Raw genomic sequence first — 26,296 nt, 5'->3', positions numbered from 1 at the left:
CTGAGAGACACCTTCAGCGAGCTTAAAATCAAGAAGTCTCTCATGCAGTGAGGTGTGAGTAAAGATCCCAATTTGCCCGATCAAATTGCCAGCGAGGGCTACGGAAAGGTGGTGAATAGGAAGGAGAAGTAAGAATGATCGGAAAATGATCGCTGTCATGTAAGTCTGGTAGAACAGACCAGGTGAAGTCTAGTGCAGTGGAGGAAGAGCAGACTGATAGATCGATGCAAGAGAGAGTATGAGTACGAGGATCAAAATGGGTGGGAGTACCCGTATTTAAAACATGGAGGGGGTGAGAGGCGAGAAAAGCCTCCAACTGGATGCCACGTGAGTCACAATGAGACCCCCCCCAGAGGAAATGGTGGGCATTAAAATCACCAAGTAACAGAAGTGGTGGTGGTAAGGATGAAACAAGAAAGGCAAAGTCTGGGATAGAAAATGCTCGAGAAGGAGAGAGATATAAAGAACATATTGTAAACCACTTATTCAAGTGGATACGGGCTGCAGTGTAATGCAGCGAGGTATGGACAAATAGTTGACAGTACGGAATATCATTGCGTAGAAGAAGGGCACTTTCATTAAAGGTCCCATCTGAGAAAGGATCCGAAGAATACAATAAATTATAGCCTGAGATAGGTTGGAAAACAGCCGAGTGTAATTTTGGTTCTTGTAAGCAAGCACCAACAGGGGAAAACCTGGAAAGCAACATCTGAAGCTCACCCCGATTACCCCTGAGGCCGCGGATATTCCACTGTAAATAGGCCATGATTGGCGATGAAGAAAATATCAGGAATCTGTAGGTAAAGGCACCTACGGACTAGAGGGGTTAGAAAAGTCAACGTGTGGTGGCATTGGAAGACGTTCAAGTAGCGAAGGAACGGAGCGTTGCGAAGAATGGGGTTGTGAAGATGGAGGAGAGGGAAGAGAAGGAACAGGAAGTGAATCAGTGTCCATTGAAGGTTTAGTCTCTGCAATATATTCTGAAATGGCTTCAAGTGTTTCTGAATTCAAAGATGTATGGGAGACCATATTGGAGATAGAAGGAGGAGGGTGAGTAAAGATTGGGACAGTAATGGACTGTACCAAAGTAGAGGGGGAGGGAAGAGTGTAAGGGACTGGAGATGAAGTGTGGGGGGGGACAGAAGAGGCAGAAACCTGGGAGGTGGCAGAAGAGGGAGAAACTTGGGAGGGGACGGGGGTGGAAGGCATAGTACGAGGAGGAGGGTGAATCTCCACACTTGTAATAGAGCCAGAGAGAGGGGAAGAACTAGGTACAGAGACTGGAAAGGTAAAGTGTGGAGGTGGAAGAAGGGAAGGAAGGGGCAAAGAAGATTTGAGCAATGTGGATTTTTTGGACTTCTGAGTAGAGGGGCGATTGGTATTAGGTGTCGTACGAGGTCTTGTCGATACTGGGGCTTGTGAGGAAGGACGCGAAGATGTGAGAACAGACTGAGTTGTAGTCGGGACGTCAGAGCCAAGGACAGCAAAAGGATTAGATGCCGTAGTGGCTATGGGAGGGGTAACAACAGAGGAGGCTGCAGAAGATGGGACCCCAGAAGTGGGGGGATGTTTGGAAACACGAGAATAAGAAACACGGGGTAGTCTCCCTTGGAGGCGGAGATGAGTAACTGCCATAGCATAAGGGAGACCTTCTGCCTCTTTGAGGCAACGGATTTCACGTTCATTTAAGTAGACCTGGCAACGGCGGGAGTACGAAGGGTGAGCTTCATTACAATTAAGGCAAGATGGAGGTTGACTGCAAGATGTATTAGAATGGTCGTCGGCACCACAGACTGGGCATTCGGCCATAGATCTGCAATATTTCGCTGGGTGACCAAAACGCCAGCAATTTCTACATTGTTGCGGTGTAGGTATCACCTTTCGAACTTGTAACCGATGTCCCGCGACATATACAGAGGACGGGAGTTCTCGGCTGTCAAAAGTTAAACGAGCCACATTGCAAGGGTAACGTCTCCGCCCCCGGGCAGGAAGGACATAAGTGTCTACTTTGAGGATTGGGAGATCCTGGAGTTCCAGCTGTTCAAAAATGTCATTGCCACATGACTGGAAATTCTGTTGGACTATGGTATGGGGCAGAATGACAGTACCACTACAAGAATTGAGAGAAAGATGTTTTTCAATAGTGATAGGAGTAGTATCGATATTCGAAAGGAGAGAAAGATCATGAGCTTGGGTAGCATTCTGGACAGTGACGATGCGCGTACCGCTCTTGAGAGCATGAAATGAAATATCTCTACCAACATGACGCAGGAGCGCTTTGCCAATACTATGGTCAGAAAGGTAGGCAGAAGAAGAAGTCGGTCTTAAAGTAAAGAATTTAGTCCATTGTGTGGTCCGAAACTGAGCGTGGAGAGGGAGTGCTTGACGTGTCGGTCTTTTCCGAGTAGAATGGGAAGGTAACGAAGGAGCATCATCAGGAGATTGACGTTGGCGTTTAGGAGTAGGACCGGAGTTGGTCCGGCGTGAAATGGGCGGGCGATTCGAAAATTGCCGTACCGTAGAGGGAGAAGCCGGAAGCATAGTCAAAGGAGAGCGGAGTTCAGACAAATCGAAGGAGTCAGTCGAAGCCCCGGTACCTGAAGCGGGTGAGGAAACAGCACCAGCAAGAGGTACAGGGGCATCAGGAGTGTCCGAAGAGTGGTCTAAACACAAGGCAGGGTCAGAATGGGGTGCGGTATCAAGAAGGGGCCCGGGGGTAGTGGGTTCATGGACTAGGGCTGCCATGGTTAGGTTACTCCTTTGCTTTTTGTTTTTAAGAAAAAAAAAAGAAAGAAGAAAAGAAAATAAAAATAAAAAAAAGAATAAAAAAAGGGGGGAGCGGGGAGGAATAGTTCCCAGGAGGAATGAAAGGGCCGGAAATCTCCCTCCGCGCCCAAGAGGACCTCAGCACCGCTAGTAGCGCAGATGCAGCATGGAACCCGTGCCATACCCTACCCTTCATGCCAGTAAACCAGCAATCCGGGATAGCAACCTCACATCTGCCGAGCTACCTCGGTGGACAAAAGAGAGGGCGGCCGGATATCCGCCACAAAGCATACCTCCTTCGGCCACCACCCCCGGAATCCGAAAGGTGGCTTCCAGAGATACACCCGTCGCCCGAAAGACACCCAAAGCTACTCCGGGATACCGGAGAGGGATCGGGACATCCCCAGGCAATCCAGATTCCACGGCAAACTACGCCACCGCCAAGAACCTCAACGGAATGGGATGGACCCCGGTGTCCTTTCCCCTACCTAGGAACTAGCGCGCCTGTGGGAGAAATCCCAAAGGTCAAAAAGAGGAAGGGCAAAAGGGAGGGGTGGGAGGAGGAGGAGGAATGGAAAAAGGATATATATATATATATATATATATATATATATATATATATATATATATATATATATATATATATATGCAATAAGATCACAGTAAACAGGTGATTTCAGAATATGCAAAACAACCACTCTGAAAGAATAGAGAAATTCCAAGCGCTTTCGTGACTACTCACATTATCAAGGAACTATGAAAGTAAAGCATCCAAGGAAGCTATATAAGGGGTCTGGCCAGCACCTCACTATCAGATCCCACAACGGTTAAACACCTGACGCGCGCCGACCCAACTTGGATAGGTCCTTTGCACAACTCACCCCCAAGCTATTCTACCCAAGAAAATTTAAAAATTATTATTTGTCCAGTGTATTATTAAATTCTTCCCAAATTCTATTAATTATAAATGGATCTAATTTATATAAACCAAAGGAAATATTCATATTATTGTCAAAACTGCTTTTTATGAAACAAGATTCAATTATATTCCTGTCGACCATGGACTTGCTTGATACTACTTTCTCAACTTTTTGAAAATCAATTGGATGGTTAAAATCTCTTACATGAATAAATAGAGCATTGGAATCTTGTCCAGTTCTAATGCTATATTTATGTTGTTTTAATCTTAGTTCGAGATTTTTACCAGTTTGACCGTAATAAACTTTATCGCAAATTTTACAAGGAATCTTATAGACACATCCATCAGCATTTTGGGGGGAATTCTTTATCAAAAGTTTTTTTACTGTATCAAGATTTTTGAATACAACTTTAATATTAAAAGTCTTAAGAAGAGAAGGCATATCAACCAAGTTTTCATGGTAAGGGAGAACCAACATATTTTTAGTTGAATAAGGCTGGTTGTCCCTTTTTGGATTGTAAAAAGTATTTCTAGCAACTTTAAAAGATTTATCAATTACATTTCTTGGGTATTTTAAATCATTACCTATTTCATAAATTTTGGATATTTCCTCATCTATGAACTCAGGACTACAAATTCGTAAAGCTCTCAAAAACTATTTGAGAAAAAGACAGTTTGACTCTATCTTTTCTAGATGTTTTAATTATTAAGGGTAATAATGAATTCAAATTTAAAATTTACAGAAATGATCCTACAAATAACTGTTCCTATGTCCACTATTAAAGATAGAGTCAAACTGTCTGTTTTCTCATCAATGTTTTTGAGAGCTTTACGAATTTGTAGTCATGAGTTCATAGATGAGGAAATATCCAAAATGTATGAAATAGGTAATGATTTAAAATACCCAAGAAAGGTAATGAACTCAAGAGCAAACTACAAAGAAAATTAGACATTTTAATTGAAAATAGTGATTGGACAAAGCATGCTAATAACAATTTTGTAATTAAATTTTAGACAAACATACAACTGCTGCTCTAGGTTTTGGCCTAAGTTTTGCAACTTCAAAAAAACTTAATAATGTTGAAATTGCAAAAGCCTTTTGTAACTTTGAAAAATTTTCTGATTTATCCTCTGATGAAATTAATATTAGTAAAGGAATGGTATATAGCTCTATGTTAAAACCAAATATTCCCAATTGCCCTCAAAGATTCTTTAAGTCTTATGATACACTTAATAACAATAAAAATTTGCGCCTTACTAAAGCAGACAAAATAAATGCAATAGTAATTATGAAAGAAAATGATTACCAAGAAAAAATGAATAATCTCTTAGATGATACTGAAACCTATTCTAAACTTAGGAAAAATCCCCTAGAAACCGTTAACAGCAATTTCAATAAAACAATAAAACTTCTACTGAAAGGCAAAGATGAATTAGTCAAACAATTTACTTCCACTAATCCATCTTTACCTTACATGTATGGACTAATAAAAACACACAAACCAGGGAATCCAGTCAGACCAATTATTAGCTCCATAGGGTCAGTTTCATATAAATTATCCAAATGGCTTGTTGATATTTTGAGCCCTATTGTTGGCAAAATTTCTAACTTTAATGTTAAAAACAACATAGACTTGGTTGATAAATTAAGCTCCTTGACTGACTTAAATGATTTTAACATGGTTAGTTTTGATGTTACTTCCTTGTTTACGAAAGTTCCTGTTGATGATTTATTAAGTTTCTTATCTGAAGAACTCGTTAACTATGATTTACCATTGCCAGTTCCTACTATCATTAAACTTATTAAACTTTGCATTGTTGATGCAAAATTTGTATTTAATGATAAGTTTTACACTCAGAAGTTTGGTATGGCAATGGGAAATCCTCTTTCACCTGTTCTTAGTAACCTATACATGGAATTTTTTGAAACAAGGTTGCTTAACACAATCCTCCCTAATAGAGCTAAATGGTTCAGATATGTTGATGATATTTTGTGTCTTATGCCCAAAAATGTAGATATACACCATTTCCTTGGAAAATTAAATAGCTTAGCCCATTCTATAAACTTTACTGTTGAGTTTGAAGAAAATAACTCATTGCCTTTTCTAGATGTTTTAATTATTAAGGGTAATAATGAATTCAAATTTAAAATTTACAGAAAACCTACAAATAACTGTTCCTATGTCCACTATTATTCCTCGCATCAAGATAGAGTCAAACTGTCTGTTTTCTCATCAATGTTTTTGAGAGCTTTACGAATTTGTAGTCCTGAGTTCATAGATGAGGAAATATCCAAAATTTATGAAATAGGTAATGATTTAAAATACCCAAGAAATGTAATTGATAAATCTTTTAAAGTTGCTAGAAATACTTTTTACAATCCAAAAAGGGACAACCAGCCTTATTCAACTAAAAATATGTTGGTTCTCCCTTACCATGAAAACTTGGTTGATATGCCTTCTCTTCTTAAGACTTTTAATATTAAAGTTGTATTCAAAAATCTTGATACAGTAAAAAAACTTTTGATAAAGAATTCCCCCCAAAATGCTGATGGATGTGTCTATAAGATTCCTTGTAAAATTTGCGATAAAGTTTATTACGGTCAAACTGGTAAAAATCTCGAACTAAGATTAAAACAACATAAATATAGCATTAGAACTGGACAAGATTCCAATGCTCTATTTATTCATGTAAGAGATTTTAACCATCCAATTGATTTTCAAAAAGTTGAGAAAGTAGTATCAAGCAAGTCCATGGTCGACAGGAATATAATTGAATCTTGTTTCATAAAAAGCAGTTTTGACAATAATATGAATATTTCCTTTGGTTTATATAAATTAGATCCATTTATAATTAATAGAATTTGGGAAGAATTTAATAATACACTGGACAAATAATAATTTTTAAATTTTCTTGGGTAGAATAGTTTGTGGGTGAGTTGTGCAAAGGACCTATCCAAGTTGGGTCGGCGCGCGTCAGGTGTTTAACCGTTGTGGGATCTGATAGTGAGGTGCTGGCCAGACCCCTTATATAGCTTCCTTGGATGCTTTACTTTCATAGTTCCTTGATAATGTGAGTAGTCACGAAAGCGCTTGGAATTTCTCTATTCTTTCAGAGTGGTTGTTTTGCATATATATATATATATATATATATATATATATATATATATATATATATATATATATATATATATATATATATATATATATATATATATATATATATATATATATATATATATATATTGCTCACACTCCAACAGCACGTCAAGTATTAAAAACCATTTGTCTCCATTCACTCCTATCAAACACGCTCACGCATGCCTGCTGGAAGTCCAAGCCCCTCGCACACAAAACCTCCTTTACCCCGTCCCTCCAACCTTTCCTAGGCCGACCCCTACCCCGCCTTCCTTCCACTACAGACTGATACACTCTTGAAGTCATTCTGTTTCGCTCCATTCTCTCTACATGTCCGAACCACCTCAACAACCCTTCCTCAGCCCTCTGGACAACAGTTTTGGTAATCCCGCACCTCCTCCTAACTTCCAAACTACGAATTCTCTGCATTATATTCACACCACACATTGCCCTCAGACATGACATCTCCACTGCCTCCAGCCTTCTCCTCGCTGCAACATTCATCACCCATGCTTCACACCCATATAAGAGCGTTGGTAAAACTATACTCTCATACATTCCCCTCTTTGCCTCCAAGGACAAAGTTCTTTGTCTCCACAGACTCCTAAGTGCACCACTCACTCTTTTTCCCTCATCAATTCTATGATTCACCTCATCTTTCATAGACCCATCCGCTGACACGTCCACTCCCAAATATCTGAATACATTCACCTCCTCCATACTCTCTCCCTCCAATCTGATATCCAATCTTTCATCACCTAATCTTTTTGTTATCCTCATAACCTTACTCTTTCCTGTATTCACCTTTAATTTTCTTCTTTTGCACACCCTACCAAATTCATCCACCAATCTCTGCAACTTCTCTTCAGAATCTCCCAAGAGCACAGTGTCATCAGCAAAGAGCAGCTGTGACAACTCCCACTTTGTGTGTGATTCTTTATCTTTTAACTCCACGCCTCTTGCCGAAGAGAAGTTGCAGAGATTGGTGGATGAATTTGGTAGGGTGTGCAAAAGAAGAAAATTAAAGGTGAATACAGGAAAGAGTAAGGTTATGAGGATAACAAAAAGATTAGGTGATGAAAGATTGAATATCAGATTGGAGGGAGAGAGTATGGAGGAGGTGAACGTATTCAGATATTTGGGAGTGGACGTGTCAGCAGATGGGTCTATGAAAGATGAGGTGAATCATAGAATTGATGAGGGAAAAAGAGTGAGTGGTGCACTTAGGACTCTGTGGAGACAAAGAACTTTGTCCTTGGAGGCAAAGAGGGGAATGTATGAGAGTATAGTTTTACCAACGCTCTTATATGGGTGTGAAGCATGGGTGATGAATGTTGCAGCGAGGAGAAGGCTGGAGGCAGTGGAGATGTCATGTCTGAGGGCAATGTGTGGTGTGAATATAATGCAGAGAATTCTTAGTTTGGAAGTTAGGAGGAGGTGCGGGATTACCAAAACTGTTGTCCACAGGGCTGAGGAAGGGTTGTTGAGGTGGTTCGGACATGTAGAGAGAATGGAGCGTAACAGAATGACTTCAAGAGTGTATCAGTCTGTAGTGGAAGGAAGGCGGGGTAGGGGTCGGCCTAGGAAAGGTTGGAGGGAGGGGGTAAAGGAGGTTTTGTGTGCGAGGGGTTTGGACTTCCAGCAGGCATGCGTGAGCGTGTTTGATAGGAGTGAATGTAGACAAATGGTTTTTAATACTTGACGTGCTGTTGGAGTGTGAGCAAAGTAACATTTATGAAGGGATTCAGGGAAACCGGCAGGCCGGACTTGAGTCCTGGAGATGGGAAGTACAGTGCCTGCACTCTGAAGGAGGGGTGTTAATGTTGCAGTTTAAAAACTGTAGTGTAAAGCACCCTTCTGGCAAGACAGTGATGGAGTGAATGATGGTGAAAGTTTTTCTTTTTCGGGCCACCCTGCCTTGGTGGGAATCGGCCAGTGTGATAATAAAATAATAAAAAAAAATATATATATATATATATATATATATATATATATATATATATATATATATATATATATATATATATATATATATATATATATATATATATATATATATATATATATATATATGCAAATAATAAGTGGACTGGCCGAGCCTGGAACGCTCGATCCTTAGCATGCCACCCGGGTAGCTCGCTTTATATATAGCAACGGCGCTCCCTCTCATGTTATTACCTTGACTTCTTCCTCTTTTCTGCAACATTGCTAGCTCCTGATGATGTGTTGATTGCAACACGAAAGACCTAGAGCTATCATTCTACTCCCCCTCCCTGGTTGTTTTGCATCTTGTGTAGCTTGTTCACGATTTTAGCATATATACCATTGATGAGTTTCGAGAATTTCCCTACTCTTGTAGCCCGGCCCTGGGCCAGGCTTGTCTGGTGCTTATATGATCAACTAGGCTGTTGCTACCGTCAACTTGTATATCCGTCACAGCCAGAATGGTCCAACACTTGGCGAAGGAAATTGTTCGGTTTACTCTTGAAAACTTCTGCTCTCATTGTGCCCACCTCGCTCTTGCCTCTCCCTGGGTTTACTCTATATATTCTCCCATGTCTCTCTCTCTCTCTCTCTCCAGTATGTCGTTGTGACAGTTTTGCAAAGTTAGGACTAGACCCTCAAATACTTTCTATGTATATATTATCATAAAGAGGAAGGAACAACAACTTTGCAGTACCTAGAGTCAGTGGTCACTCTTCAAACACATTGTTTTAACAACAATAAAGAAGTAGAATAGACTACCTGCACATGTCAACGTCTGTCACAACATGAACCAGTTCAAGAAGAACTAAAACGCACCTAATGAATATGGCTACAGAAAAGAGAGTGATTTCTGGTGTACCTAACATACACGTACAATGATCTGATACTATCTTTAATGTCATTGTAAATAATTGATTTTATCTTACCTCTGGTATATCTCCTTTTATTATAACTGCTTTCACATAGTTACGATACTTAACTGCTTTTAAATTTTATATATAAATAATATTTATCACAAGGACCCCAATAGAAATAAGTCACTTTGACCTTTTTTTGGGTTATCCTAGGTAATTTACACTTGTGTTGCTATGTATGATAATCTATGTAACTGTATTTATGTGTACCAGTACCTGAATAAAAACTTACCTACTTATCTCTCTTTCCTCCATCCATCCAGTACATATATTTATTACTTTGAGGCATTCCCAGTAATTTATATGCTTTACTGGTTCAATATTGGCCGTAAATGATCTTTGAATGTGTTCCTGCTTCGATATCTCTCATGCCCTGAAAGGAACTGTCAACACTGAACAATACTCAAGGTGAGAGAGCACAAGTGTAAACAGTGGCACTATTCCCCCCTGTCCTGAAAGTCATTTTATCAACCTGATCATTTTCTTGACGGTCGTGTTATTTGCCTTATAGTGTTATTTGAAAGGTCAGCTGACATTATTACTTGTAGATAATTCACATATTCTTTCCGGTTTACTTGGTTCTCTTCCAGTGTTTTGTATACAGTGTCTTTTTGAGTTTTTCTTGCTTTCCATATCTAATCAGTTGGAACTTATCACCAGTGAAACTCACGTTAGTTTCTACTACCTACTGAAAGACTTTACAGATATCTTCTTGCTATTTTTCCCGTGTCTTCTACCGAAGTAATTTTAATGCTTATGTTGGTGTCATTTGTAAATGATGATACGAAGCTGTGACGAGTACTTTTATCTACGTCCTCTGTGAGGGTAAGAAACAGCAGAGGCGCCAGGACAGTGCCCTGGGGTACTGAGCGTTTCACTTAGCTGATGCTGGATTTTACTCTGTTGATTATCACTCTTTGTGTTATATCTGTCAGAAAGTTATATATATACATTTGCCTGGTTTACCAGTTATATCTCTCACTCCATGGTCACATTTGTCAAAAACCTTTTTCTGATGAATTTAGTTGTAATCCAGTAATCAAAAAACACTATGATGTTCTGGGTGTAGGATATTATGGATCAGTACCAGCATCTCTGCGGAAACGTACCTTTTATTACTTAGCAAAATATGCTGCTTCCCTGTTATAATTGATGGTTACAGAATTTGAAAAACAGCTATGTTTCCCTGCCATACATTCCATCATGCAGGCTGGACTTGATACAGTGTTGAAATATGTCAGCCTGAGCTGGGAGACTGTAGTAGATAATTGAGGATATCGTCAAGTATACCATCAAGCGTTCATGAACCATGGCAGCTTCAACGTAGGTTATGTAAGGGGAGGAGCGAGAGGGGAAAGGGGGTGAGAGGGGAGATCAGCGGGAGGCCACGTGTATGTGAGGTGGGTGAGGGAGTAGAGTGGGGGGTTAGAAGGCGTGGCTGACAGAAGCAGCTTGAGGGAGCTACGACCCCCACCCACCATGAGAGGGCAGCTGAGTCACCTTCAAGCGACCTCTCACTCCCCTCGTTTCTGAGGTTGTCCTCCACCTTCTCCCCTCACACAGCTCTCACCATCACCAATAACTACTTCAACCAGCCTTTCTCACAACAAAACTGCACTTGCATCATCGATATTGCATAAAGCGTAGAACATACGGGTGACCTTGGTATAGAGCAAGGAGGCTGAGATGTGAGGGGGGAGGTGAGGGGTAAAGTGATGGGAAATAGCGGGAGGTGAGGGAAGGCGAGGGTGAAGTGAAGGTGAGATGAGGGGAGGGGAGCATGAGAAGAGGTTAGGATTAAGTAAGGGAAGATGAGAGGGGAGGTGAGGGGGAGGTAGGTGAGGAAGAGGGAGTTGAAGGGGAGGGAGGTGAGGGGGGATGGATGTGAGGGGAAGGTACATGAGGGGACGGTGTGTGAGCAGCTACCACCGTGGCGGCGGCGGTGGTGGCGGCGACGGCAGGATAGGCAGCAACAGCAGCAGCAGCACAGTGTAGCGCGTGACACCTCTCAGAACAGACGTGTGGTACCATCATCCTCCACCATCATGGCTGACGGAGAGAAGAAATGTTCAGGTAGGACAACACAATCCGTATATTCCTACCATCTGCACAAGCTGCTGTGTCATAAGCTTAGCGAGCTTTAGCTAAGCTTCAAGCCCTGGATCATTGCTAGTCTCATACCGTCTAGTGCTTTACAGAGTACTAAATGATATTAATTAATATTTCCGTGTATATTCATTAAGGGATATACTTCTTGTGTATATACCGTGTTAAGCAAGCGTTGGTATAGGCTATAAGCGATGACGTGATATATGAGGGTTCTGGACCAGTGCTGGATGGGAGAAGAATTACTCCAAGTGAGGGAGGATTGCTTATAATCTTCCCAGGTGGGGAGGATTATTTATAAGTGGTATAATAACTATGTGAGGGAGAATTGCTTATAAATGCAAGTGGTTGATAAGTTATATATCATCCACGTGGTGGAGGATTGGTTAGTCACCCACGTAGTGGAGTAGTGGTCATAATCACTGCAGGTGGTGGAGGATTGGTCAAAATCACCAGCTGGGAGTGATAACCTATCTGTTACCTACTAGGAGTGATAATCCACGAAACAGTTAAAAAAAATACCCAGCTGGATAGCAGCCTGGTATTTGATCTTGATGGCTAGGTGGGTGTATGCTTTAAAGGGTATAATTACGTAGGATTATTATAGCTTCCCGGGCATTACACAAGCCCACGTACACGTCAGCCTTTAGTAATTACATGCGTCCATTCAAATTATCAGAGCGTAGCACTCATATATATATATATATATATATATATATATATATATATATATATATATATATATATATATATATATATACATTATATATATATATATATATATATATATATATATATATATATATATATATATATATATATATATATATATATATATATATATATATATATATAATGTATATCGCTATTGAACATCTCTCTTCGTAATGCTGGCTTGTTTCATTATATGACTAATTAAAAAAGCGCTTAGTTCATTATGCAACATTCAGTTTAGCAATAATAGTGATAAGCAGAAGCCTAAGATATATCCTTGATTTGAATAACATAATGCTCATACATTTATGTACAATGTAGGCAATTTTTTTGTGCATGTGCGTTGTGTGTCTTATATAGCCTCAGCAAATACGACTCAATGGATTTTTACATGGCAGTTAATCACATTTATATAGTATTATACTACAGTGTATGAAATTGTCTCTTACACGCTACCAGAGGATGAAGATAGAAAGGAAACTGCAGCAGGAAATACGGGAGGATCTAACAAAACAAGGGAGACCACAGATAAAATAGGAGACACGACAAACAAAACAGGTGACACAAGTAAAACAGGAGACACGACTGGCAAAATAGGAGACACAAGTAAAACAGGAGACACGACTGGCAAAATAGGAGACACGACAAGCAAAACAGGAGACACGACAAGCAAAACAGGAGACACGACAAGTAAAACAGGAGACACGACAAGCAAAACAGGAGACACGACAAGTAAAACAGGAGACACGACAAGTAAAACAGGAGACACGACAAGTAAAACGGGTGATACGACAAATAAAACAGGAGACACGACAAGTAAAACGGGTGACACGACGAGGACATCCACCCAACAGGCCAAGGAAACGACTAATTCACTAACTTCAACTGTAGGTACAGACAAAACAAACCCACCAACAAAAGACACATCTAATGACAGCTCAGCAGTCAAGACAGACGGGAAACACAAGACAGGTTCCACAAACTCGACAGAGGTCAGCAAGACAGGCAGTGATACAACACACACGACAGGAAGTAAACTGACAGATACCACTGCTAACCAGACAAAACTATCATCAACAGTCACTGAAAACACAACTGCCCCTCATCAAACTGCGGGTGTATTAACAAATAAAAAAGACGAGACAAGTGATGTAAAGTCAACAGAGAAGATAAACAGTGTTAAAGCACACGACAGTGCAGATTCCAATGTTAAATCACCAGTCAAGACGAATAACTCTGTTAATACAGAAATTGATAAAGGAGGAAACGTTACAGTTACACAGGAGACTGGGGAAGATAAACAGCGCCTGATAGAGAGCAAGAGGAAGGAAACACCGGGAGATGAAGAGGCGGGAGGTAAAGAATGGCTGACTCCATATTGTTTGTTTACACCCTCACTAGCATGGCGTAATGTTTCTCGCATCTGTAGCTCCCACATTTCGTTTTATAGGTAAAAAAAAAAAGCAATATTATGTTTAAGGAATCTAGAGTAATAGAATGATTTGCATGTAGCCTTATATCCAGTATAGTGCGAGGCTGGGCGCTTGTGCATGTGCTGACACCCCTGTAGACCTGTCTCAGTGCTTATAATTAGTGATAAACCCAATTACTGTGTGTACGGGAAGGATGAGCTTAATATAGACCGGGAAGTAAGCATGCTGGTCAGTTATGACGCAATATATCTTTCCCAGGTTCATGAACTCAGGCAACGTTTGTCAGCAGAAGTGGTGACGTGCTGGTTCACCCGCCGCCCACATCACCACCACTTACAATCAATACAACACTGTACTTGACTCTACTTAACACTGATACTACACCTCGGCCACTTACGAAAGTACAGTGGTAATTAAATATTTATAAATGATATTTAGATTTTTTCCGGTATAGAGGTAAATGAGGACGTCGGTTCATTCATTGATTTGCCAGAGGCGTAGACCTGCGCAAAGTTGTTCTTGTGGCAGCTGCCACCGCCGCCGTCGACGCCGCCGCCGCCGCCGCCGCCAGGTTCACTTTGGCGCCAAGGCGAAGCAGACCGTCAAGATGGTGTCCGCCTCGTTTTTTAAGATTATAAGTCAGTGTTACATCGGTGCTGAAGGTGAGCTTTTAGCTTGAGTTGTACTGCAGCCTGCCATGCTAGGAACCGCTGCTAGTAACCGCTGCTAGGAGCCACCATGTGACTTGTTATCTCTCTCCCATCTAACATATGGTAGGGAAAATTTATATGAATTTAAAAGCGCTACAGAAGTTGACCAGTAGTACAATATATATATATTGAAACAAACGCCATTATGTACATATGTACACTTGTTTCTATATATGCTGTATATATTTACATCTTTCAATAAACAAAGATTCATTTATAGTCGTTTATTACGACTTAAATTGAGTTGATATATATGTCGTGCCGAATGGGTAAAACTTCCGATTTTGGCTTAAATATCAACGTTTTTCTTACCGAAAAGGCAAGCGAAAATTTGTGTATGCAATAATTTCACAAAAATCATTCTGTACCTAACAATATATATATATATATATATATATATATATATATATATATATATATATATATATATATATATATATATATATATATATATATATATATATATATATATATATATATATATATATATCATTGTGTTTATTTATTAAATAATTGTAAACCTTTTTATGTATAAGATAAATATTTAGAAAGGACTTAATTTTAAATGAGTTCTTGCTAATTGACCAATTTTACCTATTCGGCACGACATATATATATATATATGTATATATATATATATTATATATATATATATATATATATATATATATATATATATATATATATATATATATATATATATATATATATATATATACATATACATATATAATATATATATATATTATATACGTACATGCATGCAAAATAACCACAGTGAAAATTAGTGAAATTCCCAGTACTTTTGTGATTTCTAACGTGAAAAATCACGAAAGTACTTAGAATTTCAATATATTTTTATTTTCACTGTTTATTTTGCATATTGTGAAATCACCTGTTTACTGTGATCTTGTTAATGTTAAAATTAATAATTTTGTACCAGAAGAACCTTAAAAAACTTACCTAACCTTATTATAACAAGGGCAATTTAATTTAGCCTAATTCACTTAAATATATTTTAGATAAGTTTAAAATAATTTAATAATTAACAAACACAATGAAATTTTTTTTCGTTAGGTTCAGAATGATTTTTTACGAAATTATTACATATACAAATTTTCGTTTGCCTTATTCGGCAAGAGGTACGTTGCTATTTAAACCAAAATCGCAAGTTTAACCTATTCGGCACGACATACATATATATATATATATATATATATATATATATATATATATATATATATATATATATATATATATATATATATATATATATATATATATATATATATATATATATATATATAAAACACTGATCTCTGGCCGATATATATATATATATATATATATATATATATATATATATATATAATATATATATATATAAATATATATATATACGTGTATATATATATATGTCGTGCCGAATATGTAAAACTGGTCAATTAGCAAGAACTCATTTAAAATTAAGTCCTTTCTAAAATTTTCTCTTATACGTTTAAAGATATATTTTTTTCATTAATGTTAATGTAAAAATTTTTAATTTTGCTCCAAAAGAATCTTAGAAAACTTACCTAACCTTATTATAACAAGAACAATTTATTTTAGCCTAACCCAACTAAATATATTTTAGATTTGTTTACAATAATTTAATACTAAACAAACACAGTGAAATATATTTTTTTCGTTAGGTTCAGAATGATTTTGGCGAAATTATTGCATACACAAATTTTCACTTGTCCTATATGGCAAGATGAGCGTTGCTATTTAAGCCAAGATCGCAAGTTCTGCCTATTCGGCACGACATATATATATATATGTGTGTGTGTGTGTGTGTGTCACCTATTTGTACTCACCTATTTGTGGTTGCAGGGGTCGAGTCCTAGCTCCTGGCCCCGCCTCTTCACCGGTTGCTACTAGGCCCTCTCTCTCCCCGCTCCATGAGCTTTATCAAACCTCGTCTTAAAACTGTGTATGGTTCCTGCCTCCACTACGTCATTTTCTAGGCTATTCCACTGCCTTACAACTCTATGACTGAAGAAATACTTCCTACTATCTCTCTGACTCATTTGTGTCTTCAACTTCCAATTGTGGCCTCTTGTTTCTGTGTCCCCTCCCTGGAACATCCTGTCTTTGTCCACCTTGTCTATTCCACGCAGTATTTTATATGTCGTTATCATGTCTCCCCTGACCCTCCTGTCCTCCAGTGTGGTCAGGCCGATTTCCCTTAATCTTTCCTCATAGGACATTCCCCTTAGCTCTGGAACTAACCTTGTCGCAAACCTTTGTACTTTCTCTAGTTTCTTGACGTGCTTTATCAAGTGCGGGTTCCAAACAGGTGCTGCATACTCCAGTATGGGCCTGACATACACGGTGTACAGTGTCTTGAATGATTCCTTACTAAGGTATCGGAATGCTGTTCTCAGGTTTGCCAGGCGCCCATATGCTGCAGCAGTTATCTGATTGATGTGTGCTTCCGGAGACATGCTCGGTGTTATACTCACCCCAAGATCTTTCTCCTTGAGTGAGGTTTGCAGTCTTTGGCCACCTAGCCTATACTCTGTCTGTGGTCTTCTGTGCCCCTCCCCCATCTTCATGACTTTGCATTTGGCAGGATTAAATTCGAGAAGCCATTTGCTGGACCAGGTGTCCAGTCTGTCCAGGTCTCTTTGAAGTCCTGCCTGGTCCTCATCAGATTTAATTCTCCTCATTAACTTCACATCATCTGCAAACAGGGACACTTCTGAGTCTAACCCTTCCGTCATGTCGTTCACATATACCAAAAATAGCACTGGTCCTAGGACCGACCCCTGTGGGACCCCGCTCGTCACAGGTGCCCACTGTGATACATCATTACGTACCATGACTCGTTGTTGCCTCCCTGTCAGGTATTCTCTGATCCATTGCAGTGCCCTTCCTGTTATATGCGCCTGATGCTCTAGCTTCTGCACTAATCTCTTGTGAGGAACTGTGTCAAAGGCCTTCTTGCAGTCCAAGAAGATGCAATCAACCCACCCCTCTCTCTCTTGTCTTACTTCTGTTATTTTATCATAAAACTCCAGAAGGTTTGTGACACAGGATTTGCCTTCCGTGAATCCGTGCTGGTTGGCATTTATACTCCTGTTCCGTTCCAGGTGCTCCACCACTCTCCTCCTGATAATCTTCTCCATAATTTTGCATACTATACACGTCAATGACACAGGTCTATAGTTTAGTGCCTCTTTTCTGTCTCCTTTTTTAAAAATGGGAACTACATTTGCCGTCTTCCATACCTCAGGTAGTTGCCCAGTTTCCAGGGATGTGTTGAAGATTGTGGTAAGTGGCACGCACAACATATCTGCTCCCTCTCTAAGGACCCACGGGGAGATGTTGTCTGGTCCCATTGCCTTTGAGGTATCGATGTCCCTTAGCAGTTTCTTCACCTCCTCCTCATCTGTATGTATGTCGTCCAACACTTGTTGGTGTATTCCTTGCTGGTGTCCCCATCTGGTCTGTCCCCCCAGAGTCCTTCCTGTCTCTACTGTAAATACTTCCTTAAATCTCGTGTTGAGCTCCTCACATACCTCTTGATCGTTTCTTGTGAGTTCTCCACCTTCTTTCCTCAGCCTTATCACCTGGTCCTTGACTGTTGTCTTCCTCCTAATGTGGCTATACAGCAGTTTCGGGTCAGATTTGACTTTCGATGCTATGTCGTTTTCATACTGTCGCTGGGCCTCCCTCCTTATCTGTGCATACTCGTTTCTGGCTCTTCTACTAATCTCCTTGTTTTCCTGGGTCCTATGCCTCCTGTACCTTTTCCATTCTCTGTTGCACTTAGTTTTTGCCTCCCTACACCTTCGGGTAAACCAAGGACTCGTTTTGGTCTTCCTATTATTTCCGTTTCCCTTGGGAACAAAACTTTCCTCTGCCTCCTTGCACTTTGTTGCCACATATTCCATCATCTCGTTTACTGATTTTCCTACCATTTCTCTGTCCCACTGAACCTCCTGCAGGAAGTTTCTCATACCTGTGTAGTCCCCCCTTTTATAGTTTGGCCTGTCCCCTTCAGTTCCTGTTACCTTCTCCACTTGTAACTCTACTATATAGTCAAAACTCAGAACCACATGATCGCTAGCTCCAAGGGGCCTCTCATAAGTGATGTCCTCAATGTCTGAACTGCTCAGGGTGAACACAAGATCCAGTCTTGCTGGCTCATCCTCCCCTCTCTCTCTGGTTGTGTCCCTGACATGTTGATGCATGAGGTTTTCAAGTACCACATCCATCATCTTGGCTCTCCATGTTTCGGGACCCCCATGTGGCTCCAGGTTTTCCCAGTCGATCTCCCTGTGGTTGAAATCGCCCATTACCAGTAACTTTGCTCTGCTCGAGTGAGCTCTTCTTGCCACCTCAGCCAGTGTGTCCACCATCACCCTGTTGTTTTCTTCGTACTCCTCTCTTGGCCTCCTGCAGTTCTGTGGTGGGTTATACATCACTCCAATGACTACTTTATGTTCTCCGGACTGAATTGTACCTACAATGTAGTCTCTTTCTCCAATCATGTCCATGCCTTCCATTTCCTCAAATCCCCATCGGTGTTTTATGAGCAGTGCAACCCCTCCTCCCCCTCTACTCCTTCTATCTTTCCTCAGGATCTGATATCCTGTTGGGAAGATTGTGTCTGTTATTGTCTCAGCGAGTTTTGTTTCTGTGACTGCTATGATGTCTGGGGATTTTTCACTGATTCTTTCATTCCACTCCTCATGTTTATTCATTATTCCATCCGCGTTTGTGTACCAAACCTTTAGTTTCTTTTCTATCATTGTGGTCATGCAAGAATATTGGGGTTGGGGGAGCGAGAGCCTTGGTGGGGGCCTATATGGGGCTGTGGTGTAGGTGGGGTTTGTGTTGATGGGGGTGGGGTCAGAATGCCCATAAGGGACAGCTGTTGGGGTGAGGTTTGTGATATGGGGATTGGTGGCAGAGGGAACAGTGAGTGGGTTGTAGTATAGGTTGCTCAGTTGCGTTGGGAATGTCGCGGGTGGAGTCTTTTGGTGGGAGATTCTGTGGGGTGTGTTTGCCCTTCCTCCTGTGTCTGGGTCCTGCTCATTTTCATTGCTTCTCGTTCCTCCTTGCGTCTCTGTACCCTCTCTTTCAGTGTAGTCCTTTCTTCTTGTGTTCTGTCGCGGTCGAGGTATACTCTCTGGTACCCCTCTTTGTCCCTCAGTCTTGCTTTCTCTTGCAGAATCCTGGTTCGAACTGATTCTTCCTTGAAAGTTACTCTGACAGGCCATATCCTTCCACTCGCAAACCACCCAATTCTCTGAAAATTTGTCACCTGGGTCATATTGCCCTCCCCTATTGTTTTCATGATGCCTTCTATCATTTTTTTCTCCTGTGTGTGTGTGTGTGTGTGTGTGTGTGTGTGTGTGTGTGTGTGTGTGTGTGTGTGTGTGTGTGTGTGTGTGTAAATATTAAGTCACAATACTATGGGTGGAACATTTCTTAAATAACTCGCGGAAGAGAGTAAACGGCTGGACATTTTAATAACAAGTCACAACTGAGGGAGAAAAATCAGGTTTCCAATTAATCTTTAAAATACTGAGCTTTAGTTGTTTTTATTAGTGAGAGGTTGTGTTCTCATGAAGGAGCCGTCCAGCTTGTTGGTCAGGTGTGTCTCTTACCAAGTGATAATGTGATTCAAAGTATCGACATGGCTGAAGACCGTGATTTTCGTGGCCTTATTCTAGTAGATAAATTGTGGCTTATCTCTTCTTTATTCAGCACATCCAGTCTCAGCTGTTAACAGCAAAGAATTTGCTATACTTGTTTCTGCAGCGACAGGTTTTATGTAGGTTTTAGAAAAACGATATCCACTTATATTTTGTTGCTGTTGTCTTGGTGGAATGTTATGATTTATTTTGTAACTGATGTGGTCTCTCTACATTGACAGTCAGTCTTGCTCCATTATAATAATTTTATTTACTTGGTTAAGTCCTCAATGAATTAGTTCATCTGAGAAACCAAGTTTAGAGACCTGTTCCCAGATGGTTGTATTTTCTTGCTCCAGCAGATTGTGGCTGAACAGTTTTCTCTCTCTCAAAATAAAGGTTTGCAATGGGTGGTGTCTGATCACATACGAACCTTTAACTCTCGTTCTAGATTCATGAACACATCCTCGGCAGATTCTTTCACATTAAATCGTCTTGAGACGGTCCATGAATTCCACATTCCGAGGCACGTACTAGTACTGTCATAATTCCAGGATCCACTACTCCTGGTGGTGATCTTCCCTCAGTTTCTAAGTAACAACTCTGCACAGCACCAAACATCTTACAGACTTCTTTATTTCGGTAGAACTGTCAAAAAAATATGAACATAAAAAGTGGTGTGTGTGTGTGTAGGCTTCCTGTGTACTGTTTATAATAGCAGACAGTTGTAGTTCCTTATAAACCAAAATATCAAGGTAAGGTATTTCATATTGATGTGCTCAGTCAACTTTGAATTTTATGCGAGGTACAAGTTGGTTTAATTTCTCAAAGAACATGTCAAAGCTAAGGCATTCATTGCGCCACACTGTAAAGATGTCAGCCACGTACCAGTACCAGCACATAATGTGAATAATAATGTGTACAGTAATAATCTGACACGTCTTAAAGGAAGTTCTCTTCATCTGAGTAGGCTGTCTCAACTCCAGCTGAGCTAATCTCAGAGAGAAAGTGTGTAGGGGAGGGGGGGTTCTAGTTGTCAAAGACACCTGACGATAGAAACTTGGCCTGTTTCATGTGTGAGTGAATGTGTGAATATGTATATATATATATATATATATATATATATATATATATATATATATATATATATATATATATATATATATATATATATATATATATATATATATATATATATATATATATATGTGTGTGTGTGTCTGTGTGTGTACTCACCTATTTGTGGTTGCAGGGGTCGAGTCATAGCTCCTGGCCCCGCCTCTTCACTGGTCGATTCTAATTCACTCTCTCCCTGCTCCATGATATTTGTCATACCTCTTCTTAAAGCTATTTATGGAACTTGCTTCCACTACTTCACTCTCCAGATTATTCCAGTTCCTGACAACTCTAAGACTAAAGAATTACTTCCTAACATCCCTGTGACTCATCTGGGTTTTCAGTTTCCAATTGTGTCCCCTTGTTTCTGTATCCCATCTCTGAAACATTCGATCCTTGTCCACCTTGTCAATTCCTCTTAGTATTTTATACGTTGTTATCATGTCCCCTCTATCTCTCCTATCCTCTAGTGTCATCAGGTTGAGTTCCCTTAACCTCTCCTCATAAGACATACCCCTCAGTTCCGGGACTAATCGTGTTGCAAATTTTTGCACTTTCTCCAATTTTGTGACGTGTTTGACTAAGTGAGGGTTCCATACTGGCGCTGCATATTCCAGTATAGGCATTACGTACACTGTGTACAATGTCGTGAATGACTCCTTACTCAGATGTCTAAACGCCAATCTCAGGTTTGCCAATCTCCCATATGCTGCAGCAGTTATTTGATTAATGTGTGCCTCAGGGGACATGTTCGTTATAATGCTTACTCCAAGATCCTTTTCTTTAACTGACGTTTGCAGCTGTTGGTTTCCTAACCTGTACTCCGTCTGCGGTTTTCTGTGTCCTTCCCCAATCTTCATGACCTTACACTTACTGCGGTTAAACTCCAGGAGCCATTTGTCAGACCATACTTGTAGTTTGTCCAGATACCCTTGTAATCTTAACTGATCCTCGCCCACTTGTATTCTCCTCATCAGTTTCACATCATCAGCGAACAGTGACGCTTCTGAATCTATTCCTTCCACCATGTCATTCACGTATACAAGAAACAGCACCAGGCCTAGGACTAAACCTTGTGGAACCCCACTCGACACATTCGCCCACTTCAGCACGTACCAACACACGTTGTTTCCTTCCTGTCAGGTATTCCCTGATCCATTGCAGTACTTTCCCCTTTATTCCTGCCTGCTCCTCTAATTTTTGCACCAGTCTCTTGTGTGGTACTGTGTCAAAAGCCTTCATGCAATCTAAAAAGATGCAATCTACCCATCCCTCTCTCTCCTGTCTTACTTCTGTTACCTTATCGTAGAACTCAAGTAAATTTGTGACACAGGATTTCCCATCTCTGAAGCCGTGCTGACTATCATGTATAAGCCCAATCTTTTCAATGTGTTCCACTACTTTTCTCCTGATAATCTTTTCCATGACTTTACATACTCTACAAGACAGTGACACTGGTCTGTAGTTTAATGCTGCCTCAGCTGCCTCAGGCAACTGCCCTGTTTCGATAGATTTACTGAAGATTGCTACTAAGTGCACACACAGTTCCTCTGCTCCCTCTCTCAGTATCCATGGAGATATGTTATCTGGGCCCACCGTCTTTGAGGTATCGAGTTCGTCTAGCAGTTTCTTCACCTCTACCTTGGTTATGTGTATTGTGTCCAGCACCTGCTGGTGCACCCTACCTCCACAGTTTGCTGGAAGCATTCCTGACTCTATTGTGAATACTTCTCTAAATCTTTTGTTTAGTTCATCACATACTTCTTGGTCACTCTTCGTCAGCTTCCCTCCTTCTTTCCTCAGTCTGATTACCTGGTCCTTGACTGTTGTTTTTCTCCTAATGTGACTGTATAACAACTTTGGTTCAGATTTGGCTTTTGATGCTATGTCGTTCTCGTATTGCCTCTCGGCCTCTCTCCTTATCCTTGCATATTTGTTTCTGGTTCTTCTGCTCATCTCCTTGTTTTCTTGAGTCCTTTGCCTTCTATACCTTTTCCATGCTCTCGCACACTTGGTTTTGGTCTCTTTACACCTCCAATTAAACCATGGGCTCACTCTGGTCTTACCATTTTTTCTGTTGCCCTTTGGTATGAACGTTTCCTCTGCCTCCCTGCACTTAGTGGTTACTATTTCCATCATTTCATTTACTGTCTTTCCATCTAGTTCTCTTTCCCACTGCACTTCATGCAGGAAACCTCTCATTCCTATATAATCCCCTTTTTTGAAGTTTGGTTTCTCTCTTTGTTCTCGTGCTACTGCATTCTCCACTGTTAACTCAACAAGATATTCAAAACTCAGGACATCATGATCACTAGCGCCAAGGGGTCTTTCGTGGGTGATATCCCTTATGTCTGAACTATTCAAGGTGAATATGAGATCCAGCCTTGCTGCAACATCCTCTCCTCTCTTTCTCTGGTTGCATCCCTAACATGTTGGTGCATGAAGTTCTCCAATACAGTCTCCAACATCTTAGCCCTCCATGTTTCTGGTCCCCCATGTGGCTCTAAGTTTTCCCCATCAATCTCTTTATGATTGAAATCCCCCATTATAAGCAATTTTGTCCTACCCGTATGAGCCCTCCTGGCCACTTCAGCTAGTGTATCCACCATTGCCCTATTGTGCACATCATACTCTTCTCTTGTTCTCTTGCTGTTAAGTGGTGGGTTATACATCACTGCTATCATCACCTTTGGACCACCAGTCTGAAGTGTTCCTGCAATGAAGTCGTCTGTTTCCCTTCTTTCCATTCCTCCCATCTCCTCAAAACTCCACAGTGTTTTATGAGCAATGCTACTCCTCCCCCTCCTCTGTTCTCACTGTCTTTCCTCATAATCTGATATCCAGGTGGAAAAATTGCATCTGTTATCATCCCTGTAAGTTTTGTCTCTGTTAGTGCTATGATGTCAGGTGATGCATCAATGATGCATTCTTGCCACTCTTCACTCTTATTTGTTATTCCATTTGCATTGGTGTACCATACCTTTAGCTTCCTTTCCATTACTGTATTTTGGGAGATGGAAGAGGAAGGTGCAGGCTGGGAGGGTGGGAGGCAGGGCACAGTATTATGGGAGGTTGCTGTGATTGTGAGGTTCATTTCTGTTTACTGTGTGTGGTTGATATGTTGTGACAGGGGTTCAGAGGTTTCTGTAAGCATTTGTGTTTGATGTTCCCCCAAAGGCTGAGCTTTCCTGTCTGTCGTTGCCTGTCCTGTCTCTCTTTCCTTCCACTGGTTCTGTCTTGCTCTCACTTTCAGTTGTTCCCTTTCCTTTCGTGTTCTGTCTTGATTGAGGAACACTTTTTGATAATCTGGAGAGTCCTTTAACAGTGGTTTCTGTTGTAGTGTCCTGTTCCATACCAGATCTGTCTTGAATGTCAATCTGATTGGTTGACTTTTTTCCCTCAAATACCCCCCAAGTCTGTGAAAATTTTCTACCTGAGACATGTCCCTCTCTCCTGTTATTGCAATGATGTTCTTAATCTCTGTTTTCTCCCAATGCTTTCTTTCATCATAGGTCTGCCCTTCAGCCTCCTGAAGCCATGAATAATTATTGACCTCTCCCTCACCTCTTCCCATTTCTTTTCCCTCTGTATCTCTGGATCTGATTTAAGCATCTCCTTTGTTGTTTCCCTAATCATCTCCCAGACACCATGATGGCCTGATATTACTGTTGCACAAGACTGCTTAGATCCATCCCCTCCTTCAGTCTCCTCGCTGCCTGCTGATGTTCCCATTTCTGTCATCTTGCTCCTTTCAGACCTCATCTTTAGATCCTGCTTCAGCACATCCATTTCTTCCTCCAATCTCTGTATCTTTGCCTCAGCTACTACAGCTTGTGATTCCCACTTCTTGCTCTCTGAAGATATTTGCTCTAACATGTTATTGCAAAGCTCGTTTAACCTTTTCTCACATTGTTGTTCCATTTTGTTCTTGAGCCGTTCTACCCATTCTTCCTTTTCCGACCAGCCATCATCGGTTCCCTTGCCTTTACGTCCTCCCTTTTGAGAGTCCATTTTGTTTTTATCCTGTTGGGATGTTCTAGCTGCTTCAGCTTATCGTAAAAATGTGTGTGTGGTGGGGGGATTTATGAGCTAATGTGTTAGGTTAGGTTTGTGTGTGTGTGTGTGTGTGTGTGTACTCACCTAGTTGAGGTTGCGGGGGTCGAGTCCGAGCTCCTGTGTGTGCATGTGTGTGTGTATGTGTGTGTGTGTGTGTGTGTATGTGTATGTGTGTGCCCACCTAGTTGTACTCACCTAGTTGTTGTTGTGGGGGTAGATTCACAGCTCCTGGCCCTGCCTCTTCACTGGTCATTACTAGGTCACTCTTCCTGCTCCATGAGCTTTATCTTACCTCTTCTTAAAGTTATGTATTGATCGTGCCTCCACTACATCACTTTCCAGGTTATTCCACTTCCTGACAACTCTGTGACTGAAGAAGTACTTCCTAACATCCCTGTGACTCATCTGAGTCTTTAGTTTCCAATTGTGACCACCTTGTTGCTGTGTCCCATCTCTGGAACATTATGTCTCTGTCCACCAAGTCGATTCCTCTCAGTATTTTATATGTCGTTATCATATTCTCTCTCTCTCTCTTGTCCTCCAGATCAGTCGGGTCGATTTTCCTTAACCTCTCATTGTAGGGCATGTCCCATAGCTCCGGGACTAGTCTTGTTGCAAACCGTTGCACTTTCTCTAATTTCCTGACGTGCTTGGCCATGTGTGAGTTCCACATTGGTGCTGCATACTCCAATATGAGCCTGACGTACACGATGTACAGGGGCCTGAACGATTCCTTGCTGAAATGTCGGAAC

At 40.7% G+C, this 26,296-nt stretch overlaps 1 protein-coding gene across 1 annotated transcript; it reads left to right on the top strand.

Moving 5' to 3' along the window:
- The first annotated feature begins 11,628 nt into the window (after positions 1-11,628).
- On the top strand, positions 11,629-15,036 carry LOC138850943 (uncharacterized). Its single transcript, XM_070086893.1, has 2 exons — positions 11,629-11,795; positions 13,002-15,036. Exons 1-2 carry the CDS (start codon positions 11,768-11,770, stop codon positions 13,994-13,996), a joined length of 1,023 nt encoding a protein of 340 aa, XP_069942994.1. The 5' UTR covers positions 11,629-11,767; the 3' UTR covers positions 13,997-15,036.
- Positions 15,037-26,296: the final 11,260 nt, after the last annotated feature.

Source organism: Cherax quadricarinatus, chromosome 20 (assembly GCF_038502225.1).
Source record: "Cherax quadricarinatus isolate ZL_2023a chromosome 20, ASM3850222v1, whole genome shotgun sequence".
Classification (NCBI taxonomy): Eukaryota; Metazoa; Arthropoda; class Malacostraca; order Decapoda; family Parastacidae; genus Cherax; species Cherax quadricarinatus.
Note: the sequence above shows the minus strand (reverse complement) of the source record. Positions and strands in the feature narration are given on the sequence as shown.

What these genes read in the sequence shown, in the direction of transcription:
- LOC138850943 (XM_070086893.1), top strand. Translation starts at nt 11,768, where the DNA reads ATGGCTGACGGAGAGAAGAAATGTTCAG. An exon ending in CGGAGAGAAGAAATGTTCAG is followed by an intron (nt 11,796 to 13,001) that starts GTAGGACAACAC and finishes ACACGCTACCAG; the next exon opens with AGGATGAAGATAGAAAGGAA.